Below are 20,352 nucleotides of genomic sequence, written 5' to 3' on the forward strand. Positions count from 1 at the left end.
GACAACAGTGTATTAATTATTTTCTAGCAAAATGTAGAACTTTATCCCCAACCCTGCATCCCGGAGGACGTCTGCTCTTTGGTAGCGTCCTCCTGTCGGGTTGATAAGATGTTGCTCTCCCCGGAAGGCACTTGCTGTCCTGTCTGTGTGTCTCTGTGTTTGAACACTGTGCAGAGGTGAGAGCCCCGCTGCCCGAGGCACGCGATGAGCTCCGAGCGCAGACACGTGCCCGCAGCGGAGGTGTGAGTCGGGGCACGATGCTTCTCTCGCAGTCTGAACAAGCCCCAGTCATCACAGGCGCAAGAAACACCGCAGCCTGTCCTTTACAGATAAACGTGTGGAGATGCTTTGCTCAACACCCCTAAACTCGGGAGCACAGGGAGAAACCGGGGTTGTGTTTTTTGTGGACACTGTGACTTCACTGCTGCTTCTGCTGTTCACATCCCAGATAGATCTGGTTTATTTATTTATTAGGATTCGAGGTTGTTGCGACTCGTCCGTGTGTGCCTCAGACATAAAGTGACCGTAGTGGTCTAGCTGCTTACCATTACACTCGGCTCCACTCTATTACTAACTCTGGCGTTATGATAGTTTTTATATCACTGGAAACTAGAGGCTTTCACAAGATACCAACATTGTTAAGATCGTTGCTGTGAGGAGATATTGACTGTGTAAAGTAGGGAAACAATATAACAATGCTCAAAATCAATTTTGGTCAGTTTTAAATACATTATCATAACTACTTCAGTTTTCACCCAGTTGTATTGTGACTCGTACTTTAAGGGAAAATTGTAAGAGAAATAAGTTTAAATTGACATTTGTTTAATAAAATCCCAAAATGACATTAATTCATAAAGATGCTATTATTTATCTTGGAAAAAGAAGGTGGTTGTGTTGCATTATAGTGTCTAATCATGATCAACAATGATTCTGTAGTTTGTATGCTTTCATGTGAGTTGTCCCACATGCGCGTGGCCCTTATAATGGGGAAATGGACCTTTTGCGCGTATCTTGTGGTACCAAGTTTCTCTGAACTTTTCTGCATAGGCTAGTTTTTTTTCAAATGCACAATATTCCTTCATTTATTCTGCAATTGTCACCCAACAACTTCTACAATTTTCAATTTGAGTGGTATTTCAACATAAATGGAAAAAAAATGTTTGTTTCGCATAGACTTTAAGGAATAAGGACACAAAGGTCAGAATTTCACGCATTATTATTATTATTATTATTATTATTATTATTATTTTTTTTTTTATTTTTTTTTATTTTTTTTTGTGTGTGAAAAAACCTGGTAATGCTGTCTATTCATGATCTACTATGCAGAATATTATAGTACAGGTTGTCTACTTTAATTTGATAGGTGTCACATACATGTACTCCTTATAATGTCCATATTACACACAAATCCTTATTGTAATGTGAAAAGTGTCACCTCAAATAACTGGCTTTTAAGAACCTTACACTGGCTGCTGGTCAGATGAGGACGCTTTGTCTCCCGGCTGTAGATAAGAGAGATCGCAATGGTGAGGGAACAGAAACTTGAGTTTCTAGTCTGAGTGTGAGCCAGGATCTGTGAAGGTCTTTCAGGGTGACTTTCACAGACTTTGTCATTGTAGAGACAGGAATGAAAGCAGGAGAAATACAAATTATTATATTTCACACTTTAAATAGCTTTGTAGATTTTGAGAGCGAGAGAGAAGAAAAGCGAAGCAATTTTTCAGCGCTGAAGCAGAAAGCCTTTTAAAGTTGTCCTGCTGTGGAGTCATTTGAGTGGAGATGGAAAGAGAGGAAAGGTTTCTCTTGGGGACGTTCAGTGTTGTGTTTTGGTCTCTCTCTTGTTAAGGTGCTGCTCTAGGACTTGTTCCCTGTGTGTTTGGGAGGCGGCCCATGGGTTGTCCAGTGCGTAGTGAAAGTCAGGGCTGCTGCATGTTATTCATGTCTCTGCTGCAGGGTGTTTCTAACAACCACAAAAAAAGACACCACACTTTAAATATACCAAAAGAAAGAAATGAATGATTGAATCAGTCAATCAGTTAATTCCATGAGGTGATCATGCCCTGTAGGAAACATTTTTTGAACATATCATTAACACTGAAGAAAGTCCAAACCCAAGACACACGTGGTTGATGTCGGAATCGGTGTGGTGCTGTAGAACACTCCTGTTTTAAGGTTGGTCTTCACTTCATCTCTCCATACAAATGTCAAGTATTAAACTACTACTCCTTTACTATCGGCACTGCCTCTACCACCTTTACTATTCATACCACCGAGGCACCACTACAGCTGTCACTTACTAATACTGTACAACCAGCTGGAGGTGTGGCACACGGACTGTGGCTGAAGGCAGGGAGGAGGCTGCGGGATTGATTGGCCCATAGCGATGGCCGGGAGCGGGCCGGGCCCAGGGGAGGTGCCGGCCACTGCGAGCTGTTTAAACTCATTACCAGCCAGCGTGGCGCTCTGCCGTGGGCACAGTGAGCGAGGAGGGGGGATGCAGGTGGCGTGGGGGGACAGCCGGCAACTGGAGGACCGTGGGCCCAGGCCTTGAATATTCATAAGACAGCCATCCACCACCAGCTAACGGCACAGAAAAATATATATTTATATTGAATGACTTTGATGGGTTGTTCCGGTACATTTCCCGGTGGCTGATTGATGTCCCCAGTCTTGATGGTGTAGCCCCCAGTCACCACTGTCTGGCCGGTCCCTTGCCATGTGGACTGTACAGCTGGAACTAAACCAGAGATCCCCCCCCATCCGCACATACAGATCACCTGACTTCTTTGTGTGGTGCGCTTGGAAAACTGAGAATATCTTCAAAGTCCTGCTACCTTGAGTACACTTCCTCTTAAAACTGTTATTTACATGAAGCTCCTAAGTAGACGGGGAACAAGGTGATTGTTATGGTAGTAAATGAATGTTTAATTAGCTTTTTTAAATGTTTAATATAATATTTTAGTGAAACCCAGCAGGTTGGTTTTCCGTATTCCCTTGTAAGCGCACACCTCGGAGCTGTGCGGAGGGCGGAATTAATCCTTTCGGTTGCTGTGCAATCTTGGGTGGAAATCTCCTCATCTACATGAAAATAGATACAGTATCCCAAGGGAAGGGGGGCCGGTTCATATCAGGAGTGCGATGATCCATTTCTCTCTCATTCCCTGACAGAAATTGGCATTGGAATTTGGGGATAAAAAGAAAGCTATTAAAATCGGAAAGAGGGACTACTGGGCTCCCTGGAAAGATTGAATGCTTTTCACCGAGCTGCGGTGTATTCATCTGAGCTCTTCTTAACTCTTTCTCCCTGGTTTTAAAGTAAAGTTTATACAGAAGACTGAGTGCTCAATAGCTCTTTAAAAAGAAAGTACAAAAAAGGGAAAATGAGGCAGTTCTGCAAGCCCCCAAGAGATGAATAACGTATACTAAGCCCTAATCCCTCACTTCAGAAATTTAAGAAATTCTCTGTCCTTCAAAAATAATGAACAAAAAGAAAAATCATCTTTGATTTGTTGATCAAAGGCTTGTCCGGGACTCCGGTTCTGAGAGACTCTTATTGAGCGTGCGCTGGAACCCCTGGATTCTTTTTAATTTTGTTTGGCTTTTGAAACAGTCAGACTCTATTTGTTCTCTTTACCGCTGGTTTAGGGAATTAGGACTTTGGAGAAACGGACTACGGGGTATTTCTCGAGCACATTAAATGGCCTCACTATATCACGCTGATGAACCCGTGAATATTCAGTGTTTTTACTTTTCTATATGCGAATATTTCCAAGGTCTGTGGGAAACAATGTAACGAGCCAGTGCAGCCAGTCACTTGAAAAGACCGTACTGTACCGTCGAGGCCGATACACGCAGAGAGATTTGCACACGTGGTAATGTTCTCTCAGAAGCAGCATGGTGTTGTGGGATCGATAACGTATGAGCAAGCTCGATGGGCCAAACTGTTTCGTTGTGAAGTCTGTTCTTCTGCATGAAAGGACCACTTCACAGGAAAAGCCCTTGATATATATTCCAATATGCTCCCCTCCCTGCTTCGCCCAGCGCTGCTCGTGTGAAAGGTTGATGTGGAGATTTGGACTCCGGGGAGGCCATTGATGAGGTTATTCAGCGTCCATGGCACACTGTGCGGAGGTTTCGTCTGAAGCCTGAGAATACATGAAACGAAACTCAAACGGCAGAAGGAAACCCCAGTACCGATGCCTTAGGAGGCGTCAGATGTTTTTGACCCCCAAGACCCCCTCATGCAGGGGTAGACGTAGTCCAGTCCAGTCTGCTCACGTGAATTGGTCATGAATAGTTAAATAAATCAAATCCACTGGGATCCGAACATTTTTATGTACCTGTTTGTTTTCATTCGAGCACGAATCTGGTTGCTCTGTTTTAAATGGCAGGACAGGTGATCACAGAGGTACTCTATGTCACTAGAGGGATTTCATTTAACTGGTCCACCCGTAGGTACCTGCCACTGCTTATGGAAATCATTCAGGGACACCTTGACTGCTTCTAAAGCTAGATTTAAATCCCATCCGGCCACCGTCAGTCAAATAGTAGTCAAGCAGCCCTTCCACTTGACTGCAGGTTCGTTTATGCGCAGATGAGCAGGCCTCCTTCACTGTCAATCAAGTTTAAATTGCTACGTTAAGACGCAAACAGCTGGATTCATGACCTCAGTTACCACAAAGCCTGGCCCTACCCTGCCTAAAAAATAACATTGGGAGAGTGCAAGCCTGGGTGTGTGAAAGCAGACCCAAACGCGTATATTGAAATATACATCTTTACAGTTAAAGTTTGGAGCGTTCCTGCATCAGGAACGCGCAACGGGATCATTGCCAGGGGTCTTTCTGCCCGTTTAACTGTTAAGAGTTAAAGAAGACTGACAAATGTAGGAGATGTTCGATAGTGTTATTCCTCCGAGGCTTTATCTGGTACCTGAGGTTTAATGAATAATAAAGCGTGTCTCAGGAATGACTTCTGGTGCTAAAGAAACTCCAATTATCCACACCAATTCAAGGACTGACAGCCACTTATGAAGCACATTCACATGGTGTCTCCCCAAAGCCATGTCTTAATTACACCAATTTCCATATGTATAACCAGCCCCAACCGGAGTCGTCCACAGAACACTATCTCCTGCCCTGGTTTGTTGGGTTCTATCAGAGCCTCCTAATGAGTTCAGCATTGTATCTGCCTGTCATATTTAAGGATTGCAGATCAGTGGGCACGGGACGGTGGACAGCTCCATTAATCACGGAGTAATGAGGTGTCAATTTATAGATAACCACATCGCCGGAGACGGAACCTGTGATTCTAATTTGCGGTGCTTTGATTTCCCTCCAAACTTGCAATTACCCCAATTCATTTTATTTGCCGTTTGTGGGATGCGTTCGGCCTGAGTCTTTCCTCGGTCGGAAGATTTATTGCCGTTGTCGGCACGCGCACTCTTGAGCGGCCATGACCCTCTTGGGCTCCCCCTGTTGAGGACACTCGGTCTTTGTGCACCTCTGGGAAGCGGCATTTAAAATGTCGGGACGATGTCGGGATCACCCCCGCCCCACCAGGCTGACACTGGTCTGAGTGGCCCTCAGGGACCACACGAAAAGAGGGGCAGAGAGTGTCGTAGAAGTACTTAGAGAGGGATGGTAAAAAGGAGTAGACTACAGCCATTTGAGAGATTTGGACAAATAACCAGGCAGAAGCTTATACCCGACTCCCCTGCCCCGCACTGTTGACAGATATATTAACACAACGAATAAAATACAACGTTTTTAGGCGTCTCCCACCTTTCTTAAACAACACAGGTTTTACCCTGAGCGCACAAACACACATAATACACCTGCTGCGTGAAAAGTATTGATTATTTCTGTCTTTCTAACCACTGATCATGTTTATCGTAGATACTGCTGGCTGGGTATCCGTCTTATTCCTCTTCAAAAAATGTAAATATGCTTTCTAGATGGAATTTCTCACTGTTAATGGGCTGTATTTTAATTTGAGTACATTCAGTGATACTGTGTTTGATTTGGAGTTTTCTACTTGTCAGTAGGAGATTAAATAAAATCTAGTGTGTATTTTTTGTATTATTATTTAGTATTAAATAGATCTAGAATATCTTGTTGTGCTCAATTCTTAAGTGCATGCATAGGTCATACATAGATATATTTTAAGTTCATACATTTTAAGCATATTTGTTATTAATATCTGCTATGTTACATTAGCACATAATCCGCTATTTATATATCCACTATGGTATATGGTATCCACTAACAGCAGCAAATTTAATCTGTTTGTAAATGTATGATTTACATAATTACCACAACAATTTTAAACTTTTCTTTTTTAACTGGATTGTTAACAATGAACAAAATTGCAGTATGTTCTATTGCTAAATGTAAGTATTTGAAAGTAGAAAAAATACATTAAAATATTACGTGTCTAATGGTTTGTTTAATGTTGGTTTACTTCATTTTAGGGCTGTCGTCTTGTTGCACCCGCAAGGATGGGTTGTGTCTACTGCTTGGAAACCCCCGCAAGTGTTACAATAGTAAATCAAGACCCCACATAGCCTATCTAAATTAAAACATTTGATTTGTACACTGAAATTATACGATTACACTGATTTCTTCTGAAAGAGCACTATCCCCAATTTGCCAGCATGCCTGTTATTCTGCTTTATTGTTTCTTTATCTGCAATCTTTACAGCAAAATGTTGTGCAATATAATGGAAACGTATGGTCGTGTTTAGTACTGTGTACTTAGTAGTTAAATTATGCAAATTAGCACCAACGAAGCTTTGAACCTTCGAAGGTAAAAATTGACCCGACAGCCCTACTTTATTTTAATTCATTTAAAGTTAAAGGTTTATTTAGGTTTCATTTTGTTGTAGTATGTACAGCACTCTGTGGCTATAGGGTGTTATACAAATACAAATTGATGGATTGATCGATAGCCAACTGTAGGTCAAAGTCTCTCAAAGTACTGCTTTTCATTTCATGTCGTAGGTTTGATAAGAATTTTTGAGTTGAGTTGAAATGAAACCTTTTGCCTGAAAGCAGTTTTGTAAAGGACAAACTGTTTTTGTGCTCTGGAAATAATTGCTAATACGTTTTAACATATTTTGGTCTGATGAATTGCCTTTTTTTAAATTCTACCGCTGTTCTCATTTGATGGAATGGCGGCGGATACAATCCATCATGACATGTTTAATGATGATGGTGTAAAAGGTCGTGTGTGCTTACAACACGTGTACAGTCCTGTTATATCAGCACTGTATTGTTTTAATGGACTCATGATGATCTATACCATTGTCTTAATCTGGGAAATGAATCACTTGTGTACTATTCGATTCATGGTTCATTTGAGTCGCACTAAGCAGTGCTATTGCAACAATTTCTTTCTCTTTTGTGCTTTATGGCACAAGAAGTGCTGGTGTAGCTGTAACTCAGATGGGACTTTGCTTAGAAATGTAGTTTCATACGCCTAATTTAAATGGAGAAGAGTATAATATTGCAGTTGTAACTGGGCTGTGATCTACTGAGCTGTAGCTGTAGCTGGGCAGTGAGCATAGTCTGCGATACAATTATCACTCGGTAATTAATGCGGTGGGCCGTGTTATAGCAGTGATTTTGTGATGGTAGTGGTGTTTAATGCACTGGTCATAGCTTTAGAGACCTGTCGTCTGCTGGATTGGCTCTCCAGACTCTGAGAAAAACAATATTAATCATTGGTCTCTTTTTTTAAATAAAGGTAACCAGACTTTTACAGGAAGAAAGACAATGCAAACAACCACAATTGAACAAAATATTTTTCTTTATTCTGCAAGAGAAATGAGTATTGTGGAGTTTTGTCAATGTTATACATGAGTTTATCCCATAACAAATGGAGATTTCTACAACCAATACAAACTATTGCAACAGATACAAGAAAAAATTTGTACTGTGATGAAAAATGTAACTGAATGATACCTAGAAGCCTGAAGCAATTATTGTTGCGATACTGAGAAAGAGGCCGTATGTACGAAGGAAGGAAGGAAACGCAATAACAAAACGGGGTCTGTAATATCCTGTACAACAACAACGACCAATCGGCGGATTGTAAGTCGGACACAGGCGGGGCTTTCCAGGAGAGCAAAGGACAGACGTAGCGTGAACTTCAAACTCACCGAGTGAAGATGGAAGCACATTTGCATGAGACTGAGATTTTAGTCTCCTTGTGTCACCAGTTACTTTTGTCCACAGATGGACTGTAAGAGCCAATGTGTTATTGCTTATACTGTATTTTAAATAATCCAATCTAATGTGATCAGACAAATACAGTACAAAGTCATGTCATTGGCCTAATTAAGTTTCCGGAGCAGGCCTTGAAATGACCTGAATAAGGTGCAACAAAGAACAGCATTTTTTTAATTGAATATTCAACGAAGCCAATCACTATGATAAAACATTTAAAGCAGGAAGTTTTGAAATGTATTTTTTTTTTTTTTTGGTGTGTACAGCTTTAAATATGCATTGGCAAAGGATTTGGTTTATTTATTAAAAGAAAATGTAGGGAAAGTGAAACAATTACAACCAAACAGTCTGTATTGCTCTGGTCAATAGCCTCTTTCTCAGTATATATCTTTTTTTTTTTTTTTTTTTTTTTAATTTTGTATATATGTTAATCTTTTTTAAAACCACTACAGTTGTACAGGGTCCTAAATTGCTGCAGCGTTAAGCAGTGCCTTGTATTCTCAGCTATATTAAATTCAGTTTGTATACACCATTAACAGACAAATAACTTTTTTTTTTTTTTCCACAAAAAAACAACAGTCAAGAGTACCAAAGATGCATGCTGGGTTTTTGTAAATATGTCAAAAGGGGGGAAGAAAAATGGTGAGCCAGGGTTTTCTTTCATTAAAGATGCAGTATCCCTTTAGTAAGCTGTGGCCAGGACTCTGTGCAAGCCAGCAGTCATATGAACAGAAGAAAAAGATTCCTGGTGAAATATTCAACATATTAAACCCAACTGCAAATAAAACTTTGCAGGGCTATGCGGGGAAAACTGAAAATTTCAAAATTAATTTCCCTCAATCAGACCGCTCTAGCTGCAGTTCGGGATCGGCCAAACTCTGGCCGTCCGGAGCTTCGGCTTAGTCTTTTAAAGAGAAACCACTCGGGGAAAGATGTCAACATGAACTATATTCTTTTGGTCTATCCACCATCAATCATTTTCCACCCAAATTATGCAAGGTTTGCTCGGCTTGGTTTCGTCTTTTCCTCAGGTGATAAAAAGCAACAGCATTCATTCACGGATTTAGCCAGTTTCTTGGTTGAACCACAAGCAATGCTCTTTTGACCCTGGAAATGCGAACAGACAAAAGGATATTGCGTTGTTTGGTTTTGTTTTCATCTGTAGTGAAAGAACCAAGAACCCACAGATCAGTACAAATCGTAGCGCTTTCTGCCCTGCAGAGAACGACAATCACTTTGTGAGAGACGAGCCCAAGTACCCGGGGACAGAGGACTTTAGGCATTTAAAATGGAGAAAGACATTTGCACCAGCTCGTGTGCAAATACAATACTGACTAAACTGAAGAAAACAAATGCATATATTGGTTAAAAAACAAAAAAACAAAACTAAACAAAAAAAACGCTCTGCCGGTGAACCAAGTGTTGGTTGTGTCACAGAAACACTGATATAAAAGTGACAAGAAAATTCAGAAAAGAAAACTCAAAATACAAAAACACATTCGTTACATCCTTCTTGCCTGCACAGTTACAAGGTTAAAAGCATTCAGAAAAGCGCAGCCTTCAGTTAAATCTGAGAAAAGTGTCTGTTAAACAAAACACAGACATCGTTCCTCATCTAAAGCACAGATATGGATGACCACCCCGTCCATGCTGGCATTTCCCAACACCATTTAAAATCGGGTTTAACTGAAGTGGCAACCCAACTACAGGATTTATCAAAAAGGCATTCAGAAAAACAAAGCACGTCCGCTTTTTATTGTAAGAACCTTTTCAATAATATCCCTCAAACTATCGGTCTCAAATTAAATTCAACTTAAATCTTTGGTCTCAATGCCAGAACAAAAGCAAAAAAAAACACAAAATCCTCCTTCAAACCATCATTTGGGATCTAAACCAAAGTGTAGTGTCGGTCTTATCTCCGCTAACGTGACCATTTGACACGCGAACCGTGTTAAAATTAAACGCAAAACAAAACGTTGCTTTTAAGAATGACCAATGCTCTAAAACGGACCGTTTCGTCTGTTGAGCCAGAAGAATTGAAAAATCCCATGGGATTTTTTTTTTTTTTTTTTTTTTTTTAAATATATACACACACACACACACACACACACACCAGACATTTAAATCCCATCTTGTGTACCATATCATCAGAAAAGGATTTTATATACCTGTATATATGCATCATAAAAACATTCAACAGTGAGCAATAATAGTTCAAGTAATAGAAACAGGCCCGTTTAAGTCCTGATTAGTTCCTCACACAACTTGTGGGGGAATGGGGATCAACTCAAATAAAGTCATGGATTTACAGTTTATAGACTGGAGCACAACAGCCGAGGAAAGCGCGGTCGAGCCGTTCCCTCAGTCAGTCCGGACATGCTGGCTTGGTGTGAGAGGGCTGGGTGAGGTTTATGGGCCAGAGGCGGCTTAGGCATCTCTCCCCTCCAAAAAAGAAAAAACAAATTGTGCAGAGGGGGTGGCCCTACAACCTTAGCAAAAATGTACATACTTGTGATGTGGAAGAGAGCAAAAAAAACAAAAACAGATTAAGAATGTACCATCTTAACCAAAAAAAATTAAATAAAAACGCCAGGAAGTGAGAGATTTTCCCGTATAAGAGATTCTGACCAGAGACGCAGCCTTGTGGAAAGGGCCGGACTGGGGCTGAACCGCAAGACCAGTCATCAGGTACAGCAAGTGTCTTTGCAATTTAAAAAATAAAATAAAAATGGATTAAAAATCTTAAATGCATCAAATATTCATAGGCTTCACTTTCATAGCCTAGCTTATTCCAGGATGTTCAGAGATGCGTTTAAACAAATTGAATCCAGACTACCAGCACAAAACGACTGCCTGTGGTTAAAACGTCAGCAAAGCACACAAACTATACCCTGAATGCACTGATTTCAGATGCTTGCAGAGGCCACTGAAGTGTGACGAAAGCAGACCCCTAAAAGAACGTCTGTCCGCATCCCACCGTACATTCAAGAGACGTCCGCTTATCCCCGCGATTTAAAACCCAAAGCGGAAACTAACTATTCTGTTGACAAGACTAAGACCTAGACCTCGCAGCACAAGAACATTCAAGAACCCAAGAACCAGCTGGGGACGTGGGGGTTAAACCGCTGCACTCTCTCTGAACAGGCCCCCGCATCGGCCCGGACTCTCGCAGTGCCCAGCGTCTCCACTCGTATCGTTTCAATAGTGCAGTATGCCATGGGGCAGGGAGTAAAGGGGAAAAAAAAAAAAAAAAAAAAGTATAAGTTGATGCTCTGTATAACAAACCTTTGCATCAGATACATCCGTGCAGCTTCCCAAACTCAGGTTTGCCTGGAGGCAAATCAGTGCGTTTGGATGGTTTGGGTTTCCAGGCTGTCGGCTAACTGCTTTATGGGGAACGGTTCATCTGTCTCAGCCTGGGAGTCATCAGAACTGAACCCTGAAGGACAGATCCAGCTCTAAGCATTGCTTTAGATCCCCCTCTACCTAAAAACTCCTGGTTATGAGCAGCCACAGACAGGATATGGCCTACCCCCCCTATTCACTGGCTATTTTACCTCCATACTTTGTATTTATTCAGTGTGTGTACGTGTGTGGAGGGGGAAGGGTGTTAATCAATGCCTGACTTTGTAACCAGTCTGCAAAGTATACAATTACAATCCTCCTTTTTGCAGGCCTGTTTTATACAGACACCACAGGAGAAGTTAACATCACACAATGGCCACGTAAAGAGCACCACAGGGACTGTAGAGATTTGCAGTTTACCTGGATTAGCACTAATGATTATCTCAAGACAGAACTTTATAAACTGCAGACACCCCCCCCCCCCCAAAAAAAAAAAAAAAACCTGCAACCTTAAGGCTTCTGGGTAAATCAGTGAGAGTGACTACCTGGATTAGATTCACCCCCACCTTTTCCTTCTCAAATAACACGCATTAAAAGCAGCCAATTGGCATGAAGAGAACCCATAATAATCCGGTGTATTGGGAAGGCCGAGCCAATAGTTTAAGCCTGAATGGGAAGCGGTTTAAAAATCTTTTACCGCAAACCCGGCTGCTGCGTTGGCCCATTTGTAATGGAATAACCTTGAGTTGTACCATTGCCACAACAGTGGTTAAAATGTATAGAAAAGGGGTCAGCTAGGGGTTCGGTGGAGCGCAGTGACGCTGTCGAGGAATTTTGTTGCCCATCCTCTTTGCAAATATCAATCAAACCTGGCAAAAAGCGATAGGATCCTGCAAGAAAGTCTCTAAATAGCCATTGTGAATGTAAAACTTTTATTTTATTAATGCGACTTAAAAATCCCAAACAGGCAGCCAATGAGATGACTGGTTATAAAGTCAAGCACCATAAATAGGACCAGTATAAAAATCAGTTTTCTTCAAGGGTATATTGTGCATTTGAATTTTTTTTATTTGTTTCGGCCTTGTCTGTGCGACTGACCAGGGGATACTGCAGCTGTATATCCCACCAATAAATATCGGATTGCACTTCCTTCCATTCATATTTGCTAAAACATTTTTTGACTCTTAAACGCAAAACTGCTGTACCTGCTTAATCGTTCAAAGCTTATTAAAGTTCCATAAAAGAACAATCGCATATAACATCCCAATGTTAAAACGGACCGCTTATATTTTCCACCACACACACAAAACAAAGGGGTTTCAGGGTTTTTTGTTTTCCAAAATTTGGTGTTGAAATGTGCAGCTGTAGACATTTTACTTTTTAAATAAGTGCTTCAAACTGAATTTCAGTGGGTACAATTTGGTTCAGAATACACTTTTGGAGCTTTAGTGTTATACAAGAGCGAACCCAAACGGTTTTCATGTGTGGCACAAAACAAAGCATCTTTGAGTTTACTTTTTCTTCTCTTAATTCATTAAGTGGAGTTTCTCCAAGGCTAACTTTGGTCGGTTTCTACGGGACAGAAACTTTTTTTTCTGCTTTGTAGGAAAACTAGCCAGTTCTGGAAGTCCAGCCAAACTAAAAGCCTGAAAACTAAAGTAAAACATACCAAAAAAAAACAAAAAAAAACAACCTCCTGTGGCTTGAGTCCTTACAGTTTAAAAAGCGAGCTCTTCTTTAAGACTACAAAACTTCTTCCCCCGCTGCAGTCCGGCAGCGTCTCGGATGACAACCGGCACATTTCTGCGATGGTTTGCTACATTCCCTGCCCCCCCCCCCACCCCACCCCTCTTAACATGGAGGGAAAAACAATTACTTCCATTTCTGGTTCCTTTCATTTAGACCAAAGGAAGGATGGAGAAAAAAAAGTGTACAAAAAAAAAAATAAACAGTGTAAAAAGTCACAGCTGGAGTTTAGGTAGCACCTGGTCACCTGAACTCAGGTCGAGACGAATCCGCCTCTGGTTTCCGACGTTTCATTTCTGTTTCACATTCAGAACATTAAAACTTCCTTGTGCAAATCAAGCAGTCTTTAGAAAGAATGCCCTCAAATTGTTCTAGTAAAAAATATATATAACTCCAAGGTGGCTGACGTGTGTCGCAGCAAGTTTCTCTTCTTCGTTTCTCTCTCCCCCGAGCCCCCTTTTCTTCTCCCAGGATTCATCTGCGGAGAGGGGGCATTTGTGCGTAAACGGGGTATGCCAGCCGCACGTTGAGAGAGTCGTTGTGCTGAACCAGGGAAGTCTGGTGGTAGTGCAGTACTAGGTCTTTCAGGGTGCTGTAAAGGTTGTAAGGCTCTGCGAAGCCAAATCCCCGGGGGGTGCTGTAGATCACACAGTGCTTCACCTCGCCTTCCACGCTGCAGAGGGGGCAAAGAAATGAGAACAGATGTTAATACCATGTGGACAAGGGAGCGAGACCAAACCAAGGGCTGCACTGAAACAGTTTAGCTCTGGATAGAGGTTTTGAATCACAGTGGCTGTGCAAGAAGCCAGCTGTGGCCAACAGTCCAGAAGTTGAGTTTTAAAACGGGCTGCGTTAAACTAATTCTCGCATGAAAGGGTCAATTCGTGGAGTTGGCACAACTTTGATAATGACCACTGTTTGCAGAATCCAGAAATAAGATGGCACCATTTTAAAACAAGAATTTAGGACTAGACAAACATGTCAATAGCTGGGGTTCTGTAGTGGAGTCTCTTATTATATGAATGTATACATCAATTGTTTTGATCCCAGGTGAAAAAAGAACTACATAGGATATACAACAAAAAACCTTCCCTCTTGCAGGTTCATGCATCACACTCCCCTCCCCTGGAGGCAAAGCCAACAGCAAAGTTCTTCAAATCTAAATACAGACACCGTTTGCAAGATCTAGACAGAGCAAAAACCCAAACTATGTGCAGCACTGATCACCAGCATGCAACTCAAAGCCCCCCAAACGGTAAAGAAAAGGCATGAACACCATCTTGTATTCTGTGACGAGGGTGCAACCGCAGGTCAGGACGCGGACAGCCGTATGGAGGAAGTCACGGCTTTCAGACGCCTCTACAGATGTGCACACCCTCTCCAGCCGGCCAGTGACCCCTGAAGGATAGAGGGTGTCTGGACGGAGCGGAGACTGTAGGGGGGGGGGGAGAGTTACTGAACTGGTCTCATTGTGAGGCACTGAAGAATGGACGTGCAGAGACAAAGACCCATTTCAAACTGCCCTTTTTGAAAAAAAAAGGAAAAAAAAAAAAAAACTCAAGGCCTGCTGAGAGCTGGTTAGGTGCCAGGCAGTGGGACAATGGGTCTCCAATCTGGTCTACACTGATGCCAGCGTCTCCCAAAACGGGCATGGCACAGAGAGCCACACAATAGGCAGACAAAAGGGGATTAAAATAGTAGGACGTGGGAAAAGCAAGAAATTTCATTGAAAGCAGAAGAGCAGAATAAAATCTGTGGTTTGAGCAAAGTGGCAAAACTAAATCTGTTAATGCCCACCTCACCACACTCCTGCACCTCAGTCTGTACTCTCACAGGAAAGACAGCGGCGCGAGTTTGACCCCGAGGTCCTCACTGTGATACAGGCAATCGCACAATGGAAAAGGTGATGTAAACGTCACATGTACAAGCATCAGGAGTGGCTTTAGCTAAGCTCATTAAAACTTTTCTGTACCGTTCTGGTGCTTCCATCAGCCTGCCTGTCAGCCACAGCGATCCGATTTACAAAACACATCGAACCAGTCTGGTAAACGGTGGCAAGGAAACATGAATCTCCAAATTAAATAGTGGGGTGCCTTGCTTTAAATGGCACATACGGACCCCCAATCCCAACGAGGTTGGCGAGATTTTAGGTTTGAATCCTCGTACTTAAGTACCGAATTCAGGCGATCAGAGGAGAGCAGGAGGACCTTCTGGAGCATCGAAACCGAGATCCAAGACCAAACGGACGAGTTGTGTGGCGATTCTGGACTCTTGTAAAATTCAGTGAACGATCACATTGTTTCCCGCAGCACGAGAGCCAATTGGTGGGGACGGATCAGTTTATATTTGCCGAAGAGAACGCAACCGTGATCATGCGATTCCACCTCTGCTGGGTATCAAACCACAAGCTCCTCCAACTCAACCAAGTCTTATACTAAACGGTGATGGAAGCTGGGATGAGTACTTACACCACAGAGCACGCATAGCACCCTTTCTTGCTGCTCTCTCTGATTAGGAAGGAGCCGTCGGGTTTTCCCAGCAGCAGGTCCTCCGCCTGCGTCCGGTTCAGATCCCCGACGAACCAGCTCTTCTCGTCATAGTGCGGCAGGTTCTCGTCCTCCTCGTTCACAAAGTAGGTGCTGCAGACGAACCAACGGTACAGATATTAGACGTTTACTCAACCAAGTTCCTAACCTTTTGCAGCGCACAACTTAAACAAAATAAGTGACCAGCACTGAATTTTAAAGCAGTCTGTAAAAGAGGGAGGTAAAAATAAAAATCCCCTCTTACACAGCCTGGCTAGCAGCAGCACTATATATAGCTGCAGAGCAACCTGAAATTGAAGTGATTAACATGGGGGGGAATAAAGCGCAGCGTAATGTACTTACTCGTCAATATTTTCATTCTTGATTCCCAACCAGTCATTAATTCGTTTCTGACGGACGCCTTTGTGATTGAGCCAGCTGTGGGGAGGGAGAAAGAGGCCATTAGAGAAACTGTGGAAATCCTTGTGCTGCAGGGGAATGATACAAAAGACTCAAATCCTAAAAATCAGCACCTGAACTTACTATCCCTGTATAGAGACACCTCCCGATTTTGAAAATCTACATAAATGGAACAATTTTGAAGTCCATTCCACAGTATGAGGACGTGAACCTTCATTCGAACCATCTGGTTAAGGAAGGGCCGGGGGATGGTTTGATTTCGTGCCACAGCTTGGAAAATAAGAAAAGCAAACTTAAAGAAAAAGCAGGAAACGCGCAAACGCATCACAGGAGATGCGGACGCGGCATCGTGGCGGGGTCTCGGGGGGGAGTGGCATTATGGAGTTTCTGGGCTTGTTGTTTTAAATGGAGAATCGCCCAAGGACAGAACATGCGACTCACACGAGGTACTGGTCCCGGATCTTGCGCAGCTGGATCAGATCGGGCTTCAGGCTGTTCATTTTTTTGTCCGTCTCCCGGTTGTCCAGTGCCTGATTCTTCAGGTCCTGTTCCAGGCGCACCTTGCTGTCATGAATCTCACCCAGACGCGACTTCAGCTTCTCGTAGTTCATCATGATTCTGAGGGGGTAGGGTTCGGAGAGGAAAAATTAATCTTCAGGAGAGGAAAGATTTATTCTAACTGGCAAATTGTAACTATAAAACTACAAATATTGCATCAGAGTAATATTCTGCTAGAGATCCCTACAGGTCAAACTGGCCTGATGTGCAGGACGGCCCTCTCCCTGCCTGTGGACAGAGCTGGCACTGACCTCTCGATCTCCTTGTCGTTGCCTTCCCTGCGGAAACGCTCGATGTAGTCTTTGCTGTAGCGCTCCTGCGTGTGACACTGCTCCTCGAAGATCTTGATTGTTTCATTGAAAGCCTCGATTGCCGTTCTCTTCATTTGGATTTCCTGTCGTGGTGGGAGGAAAAGACTGTTTAATCCAAAAACCTCAAGATTATACAATAATGCAGATGGTTTGTGAAGCGTTAACCCCATCTAGCCTGCTAAGGGATGCAGAGTTGCATACCTGCGACGTTCGTGTGTACTCTTCATATAGTCGGTCGTACTCCTTGCTTTTCTCCTGATATTGATTATGATATTCCTGGAGTTTCTTCCCCACAGCATCTATATTGTCTTCTTTCACAAGCTGATCCTGTCAGGACAAAAGAAAAAAAGCAACCACATTTAGAATGGAAAGATCTCTTCATGGAAAAACACTAAAACTGCCTCTTTGATGTGCTGCCAAAAGTGCCTCCACTTTGCCACGTTACCATTAACCAATATAAAATGCCAATAAAGCAGTATGAACTGGTTTGAAGGAAAAAGTTATTTCACTGGTCAGAGGACACAAGGGAACAATGGTGGGCAGCTCTGGCACTGGAAAGCTGCAGTGGTGGCCTGTAACCATTCCTCCAAAGCTCCTACCCAAAGCCACGGTTTAACCAAATCTCTTCAACACCTATACACTACTGGCACTTCAGAGAGTTTGGGAAGGCTCTTGACTGTGTACCCCCAGAAAAGCTCCCTCAAGAGCATAAAGCCACAGGGAAGGAGAAGGAAAAAAATATGAGGCTCATACCTGCTGGTACCTAGAGATTGGGTACATGAGCTTCACATCCAGCTTGGGGTTGTACTGGGCCAGGGACTCGTGGCGATAATGGCTGATCAGCTCCACAACAGAGCTGAAGGTCAAGGGGTCCGAAAAACCATACTTGCCATCTCTGTGATAAATCTTTATCAGCTTGTTATTGCCACCCTTCCTGCAACACAAACAAGGACAACATGACATCTTCCCATGCCCAAAGCAGCCTTGTGTGTATAAGCACACGTTCAGCTCAATTGCCCATACCGACACGGACACAGGGCAAAAACGACATTCTAATTTGGATGCAAAGCCACAGGATCTTGATATAAACAGAAGAGGCCGACTACTTAATTAACTGAAACTACACACAGGACCCATCCCTCATCCCACCCCCACTAACAAACCACCAGAACCCATACTGCAGCGGTCAGCATACCTTAGCGTTAAGGTGTAGTCGCCCTGCATCTTAGTAGAGGCGTCCCGGACCAAGAATGTACCGTCTGGCATGTCTCGGAGCTTGTCATTCACCTCTTCCCTGTGAGGGAAAGAACAGCTCAGTCAGAACCAACGAGGGCCCTCTGTTGTGCTGAGCAGGGATAGTGTTGAGGCCCTGCTTAGCCCCAAGGACTTTGGGAGGTCCTCTGGGCACCATCTAGGTTACAATATACGGTTCTCTGCCTGGGATTGGCAACAGTTGCGGCAAAAATTAAAAAAAACATGGCCACCAAAGAGGTCATCGGATAAAGATGTCATTTGTCCACAAAAGTGTATAGTGTGCATTTTGCTTTCATGTGAACCCATACGGTCAGTTGCTAAATTCATGTCCCCAGTGTACAAACACGTCTGTAAAAACAATAAGTCACCTCCCTCTCAAAGACGCAGCTGCTGCCTCTCTAACAGCACTCTGAATTCACTGTGTCCAATGAGGTGTCCACCTCCCCGCAGACGGGCTTTAGCAAAGCAGAGACCCTGAGCCCAGCTCTGTGTGCTGAAGCGTGTCTGAAGAGCAGCTTGGGAGACCTCCCCCCACCCCCGATCCGTCTGAGCCTGATGGGAAGAGTCTGGGCACGCCTGGTCTCAGAGCGGCAGCCCACTCTCAGCCGACCTGACGCATGAAGTCTGAGGAGTTAAAATTAGCAGCGGCAGCAGCTGTATGGGCAGATTCCTCCAGGCAGCCGTGACGTGCGAGTTGCGCGGCGACACTTGGCCGTGGGCGATAGCCAGAACCTCAAGGGGGATTCCCATGGAACGGCACAGCCTTCTGCAGGGCTAGAGACAGGAATGGCCCACAGAGGAATTCCAGTCTAAACCGGAGCGAAACATCCACAACCGCGCCCCACACGCACCGCAAACTACTGCAGGGATGCAAACTAGTTCGCCCTGGCAGATCCTGAAGACCTCAGATCCATGATAGGAGAGGCAGGCAAAAATACATACAAAATTAAACAAACCAGCTATGTCCCAAGTCCCGAGTGTCCAGATTTGCCACTGCCTGGCCGGCTGTAACCTCGCGTGCGACCCATGACACTGGAAAGCATCCGATTTGCATTACTCAGTAATTTGCTGTAGATTCTCTCCCTCATATAATGGTAGGCTTGCTCTGGGTGATGACTACCTTCCATAAACTCTACAGGCAAGCAGATTTAACGAGCCAGGGTGCTGCAGCTGCAGAGCTCATGACATCATACCAGAGGAGACAAATGAATAAAATAAAAACCTGGACAGTAAAAAGCAACACAGGGTGTCTTACAGGTTTGGCTTCACAGTGGATTGGCAGCCAGGATGAGGTGCAAACCGTGGGCTGCACACATACTGGGATTATTTTAAAAGTCAACCACTTTCCACCACTAACCCGTAGAGTGGGGGTGACTGCTTAGCGGCTACCGCACGGACGCATTTATCAGCCACCCTCTCGGCTCCAACGCCGCACATTATAATTTGCTCGATACCCACTACATTTTCCAAGATTCTGTGGAAAAACTGGAAATGCAAAAGCAAAATATAAAACCTGTGGGCTTATACCGCAGTTTTTTTTTTTTTTTTGCTTTTTCCCCTGCCCTCTCGCCTCCGGCTGCCCAGCCAAACAGACACGGCTGTGGGGCTTTCGGAGTGTCTGCCCCCACGGTTCCCGTCAGCTACTCTCAGCATGCCTTCGAAACGGCTTCTAAACCCACAACCGCCCAGATGATGGGAGAGGGGAAAATGCAGCATCGGTACTGAAGAGATCCGGTCTTTCCATAAGGAGGGCGTGAAGTTCCTTTGCCATCGGAGAAGCCTTTGGAGAGTCTCTCGATTTAAATAAAAGTTCCCTCATTTAATCTGATGAACGCACTGCTACAAAAGGAGTGTCAAGCATCTGGCATAACTACACACACCAATACCAATTTATTAAAAAATTACAAGCTCAGACATGGAAGTTCCCCCAATCCCGTCTCCACAGGCAAGCTGCTCAGACAGTCGCAC

General features: G+C 43.5%; 1 protein-coding gene across 1 annotated transcript in view; it reads right to left on the minus strand.

Annotated features, from left to right (window-relative positions):
* Positions 1-7,788: 7,788 nt before the first annotated feature.
* pik3r3b (phosphoinositide-3-kinase, regulatory subunit 3b (gamma)) overlaps positions 7,789-20,352 on the minus strand; it is a 116,461-nt gene continuing 103,897 nt past the window's right edge. Inside the window, exons 8-15 of the mRNA XM_066692538.1 lie at positions 18,326-18,424; positions 17,884-18,064; positions 17,332-17,457; positions 17,071-17,213; positions 16,703-16,879; positions 16,205-16,279; positions 15,785-15,955; positions 7,789-13,989 (exon numbers count right to left, since the gene is read on the minus strand). Of these exons, the coding sequence (XP_066548635.1) occupies positions 13,791-13,989; positions 15,785-15,955; positions 16,205-16,279; positions 16,703-16,879; positions 17,071-17,213; positions 17,332-17,457; positions 17,884-18,064; positions 18,326-18,424 (1,171 nt within the window). The 3' untranslated portion in view covers positions 7,789-13,790. The remainder of the gene's footprint in view (positions 13,990-15,784; positions 15,956-16,204; positions 16,280-16,702; positions 16,880-17,070; positions 17,214-17,331; positions 17,458-17,883; positions 18,065-18,325; positions 18,425-20,352) is intronic.

This window comes from Amia ocellicauda, chromosome 19, assembly GCF_036373705.1.
Source record: "Amia ocellicauda isolate fAmiCal2 chromosome 19, fAmiCal2.hap1, whole genome shotgun sequence".
In the NCBI taxonomy this organism is placed as follows: domain Eukaryota; kingdom Metazoa; phylum Chordata; class Actinopteri; order Amiiformes; family Amiidae; genus Amia; species Amia ocellicauda.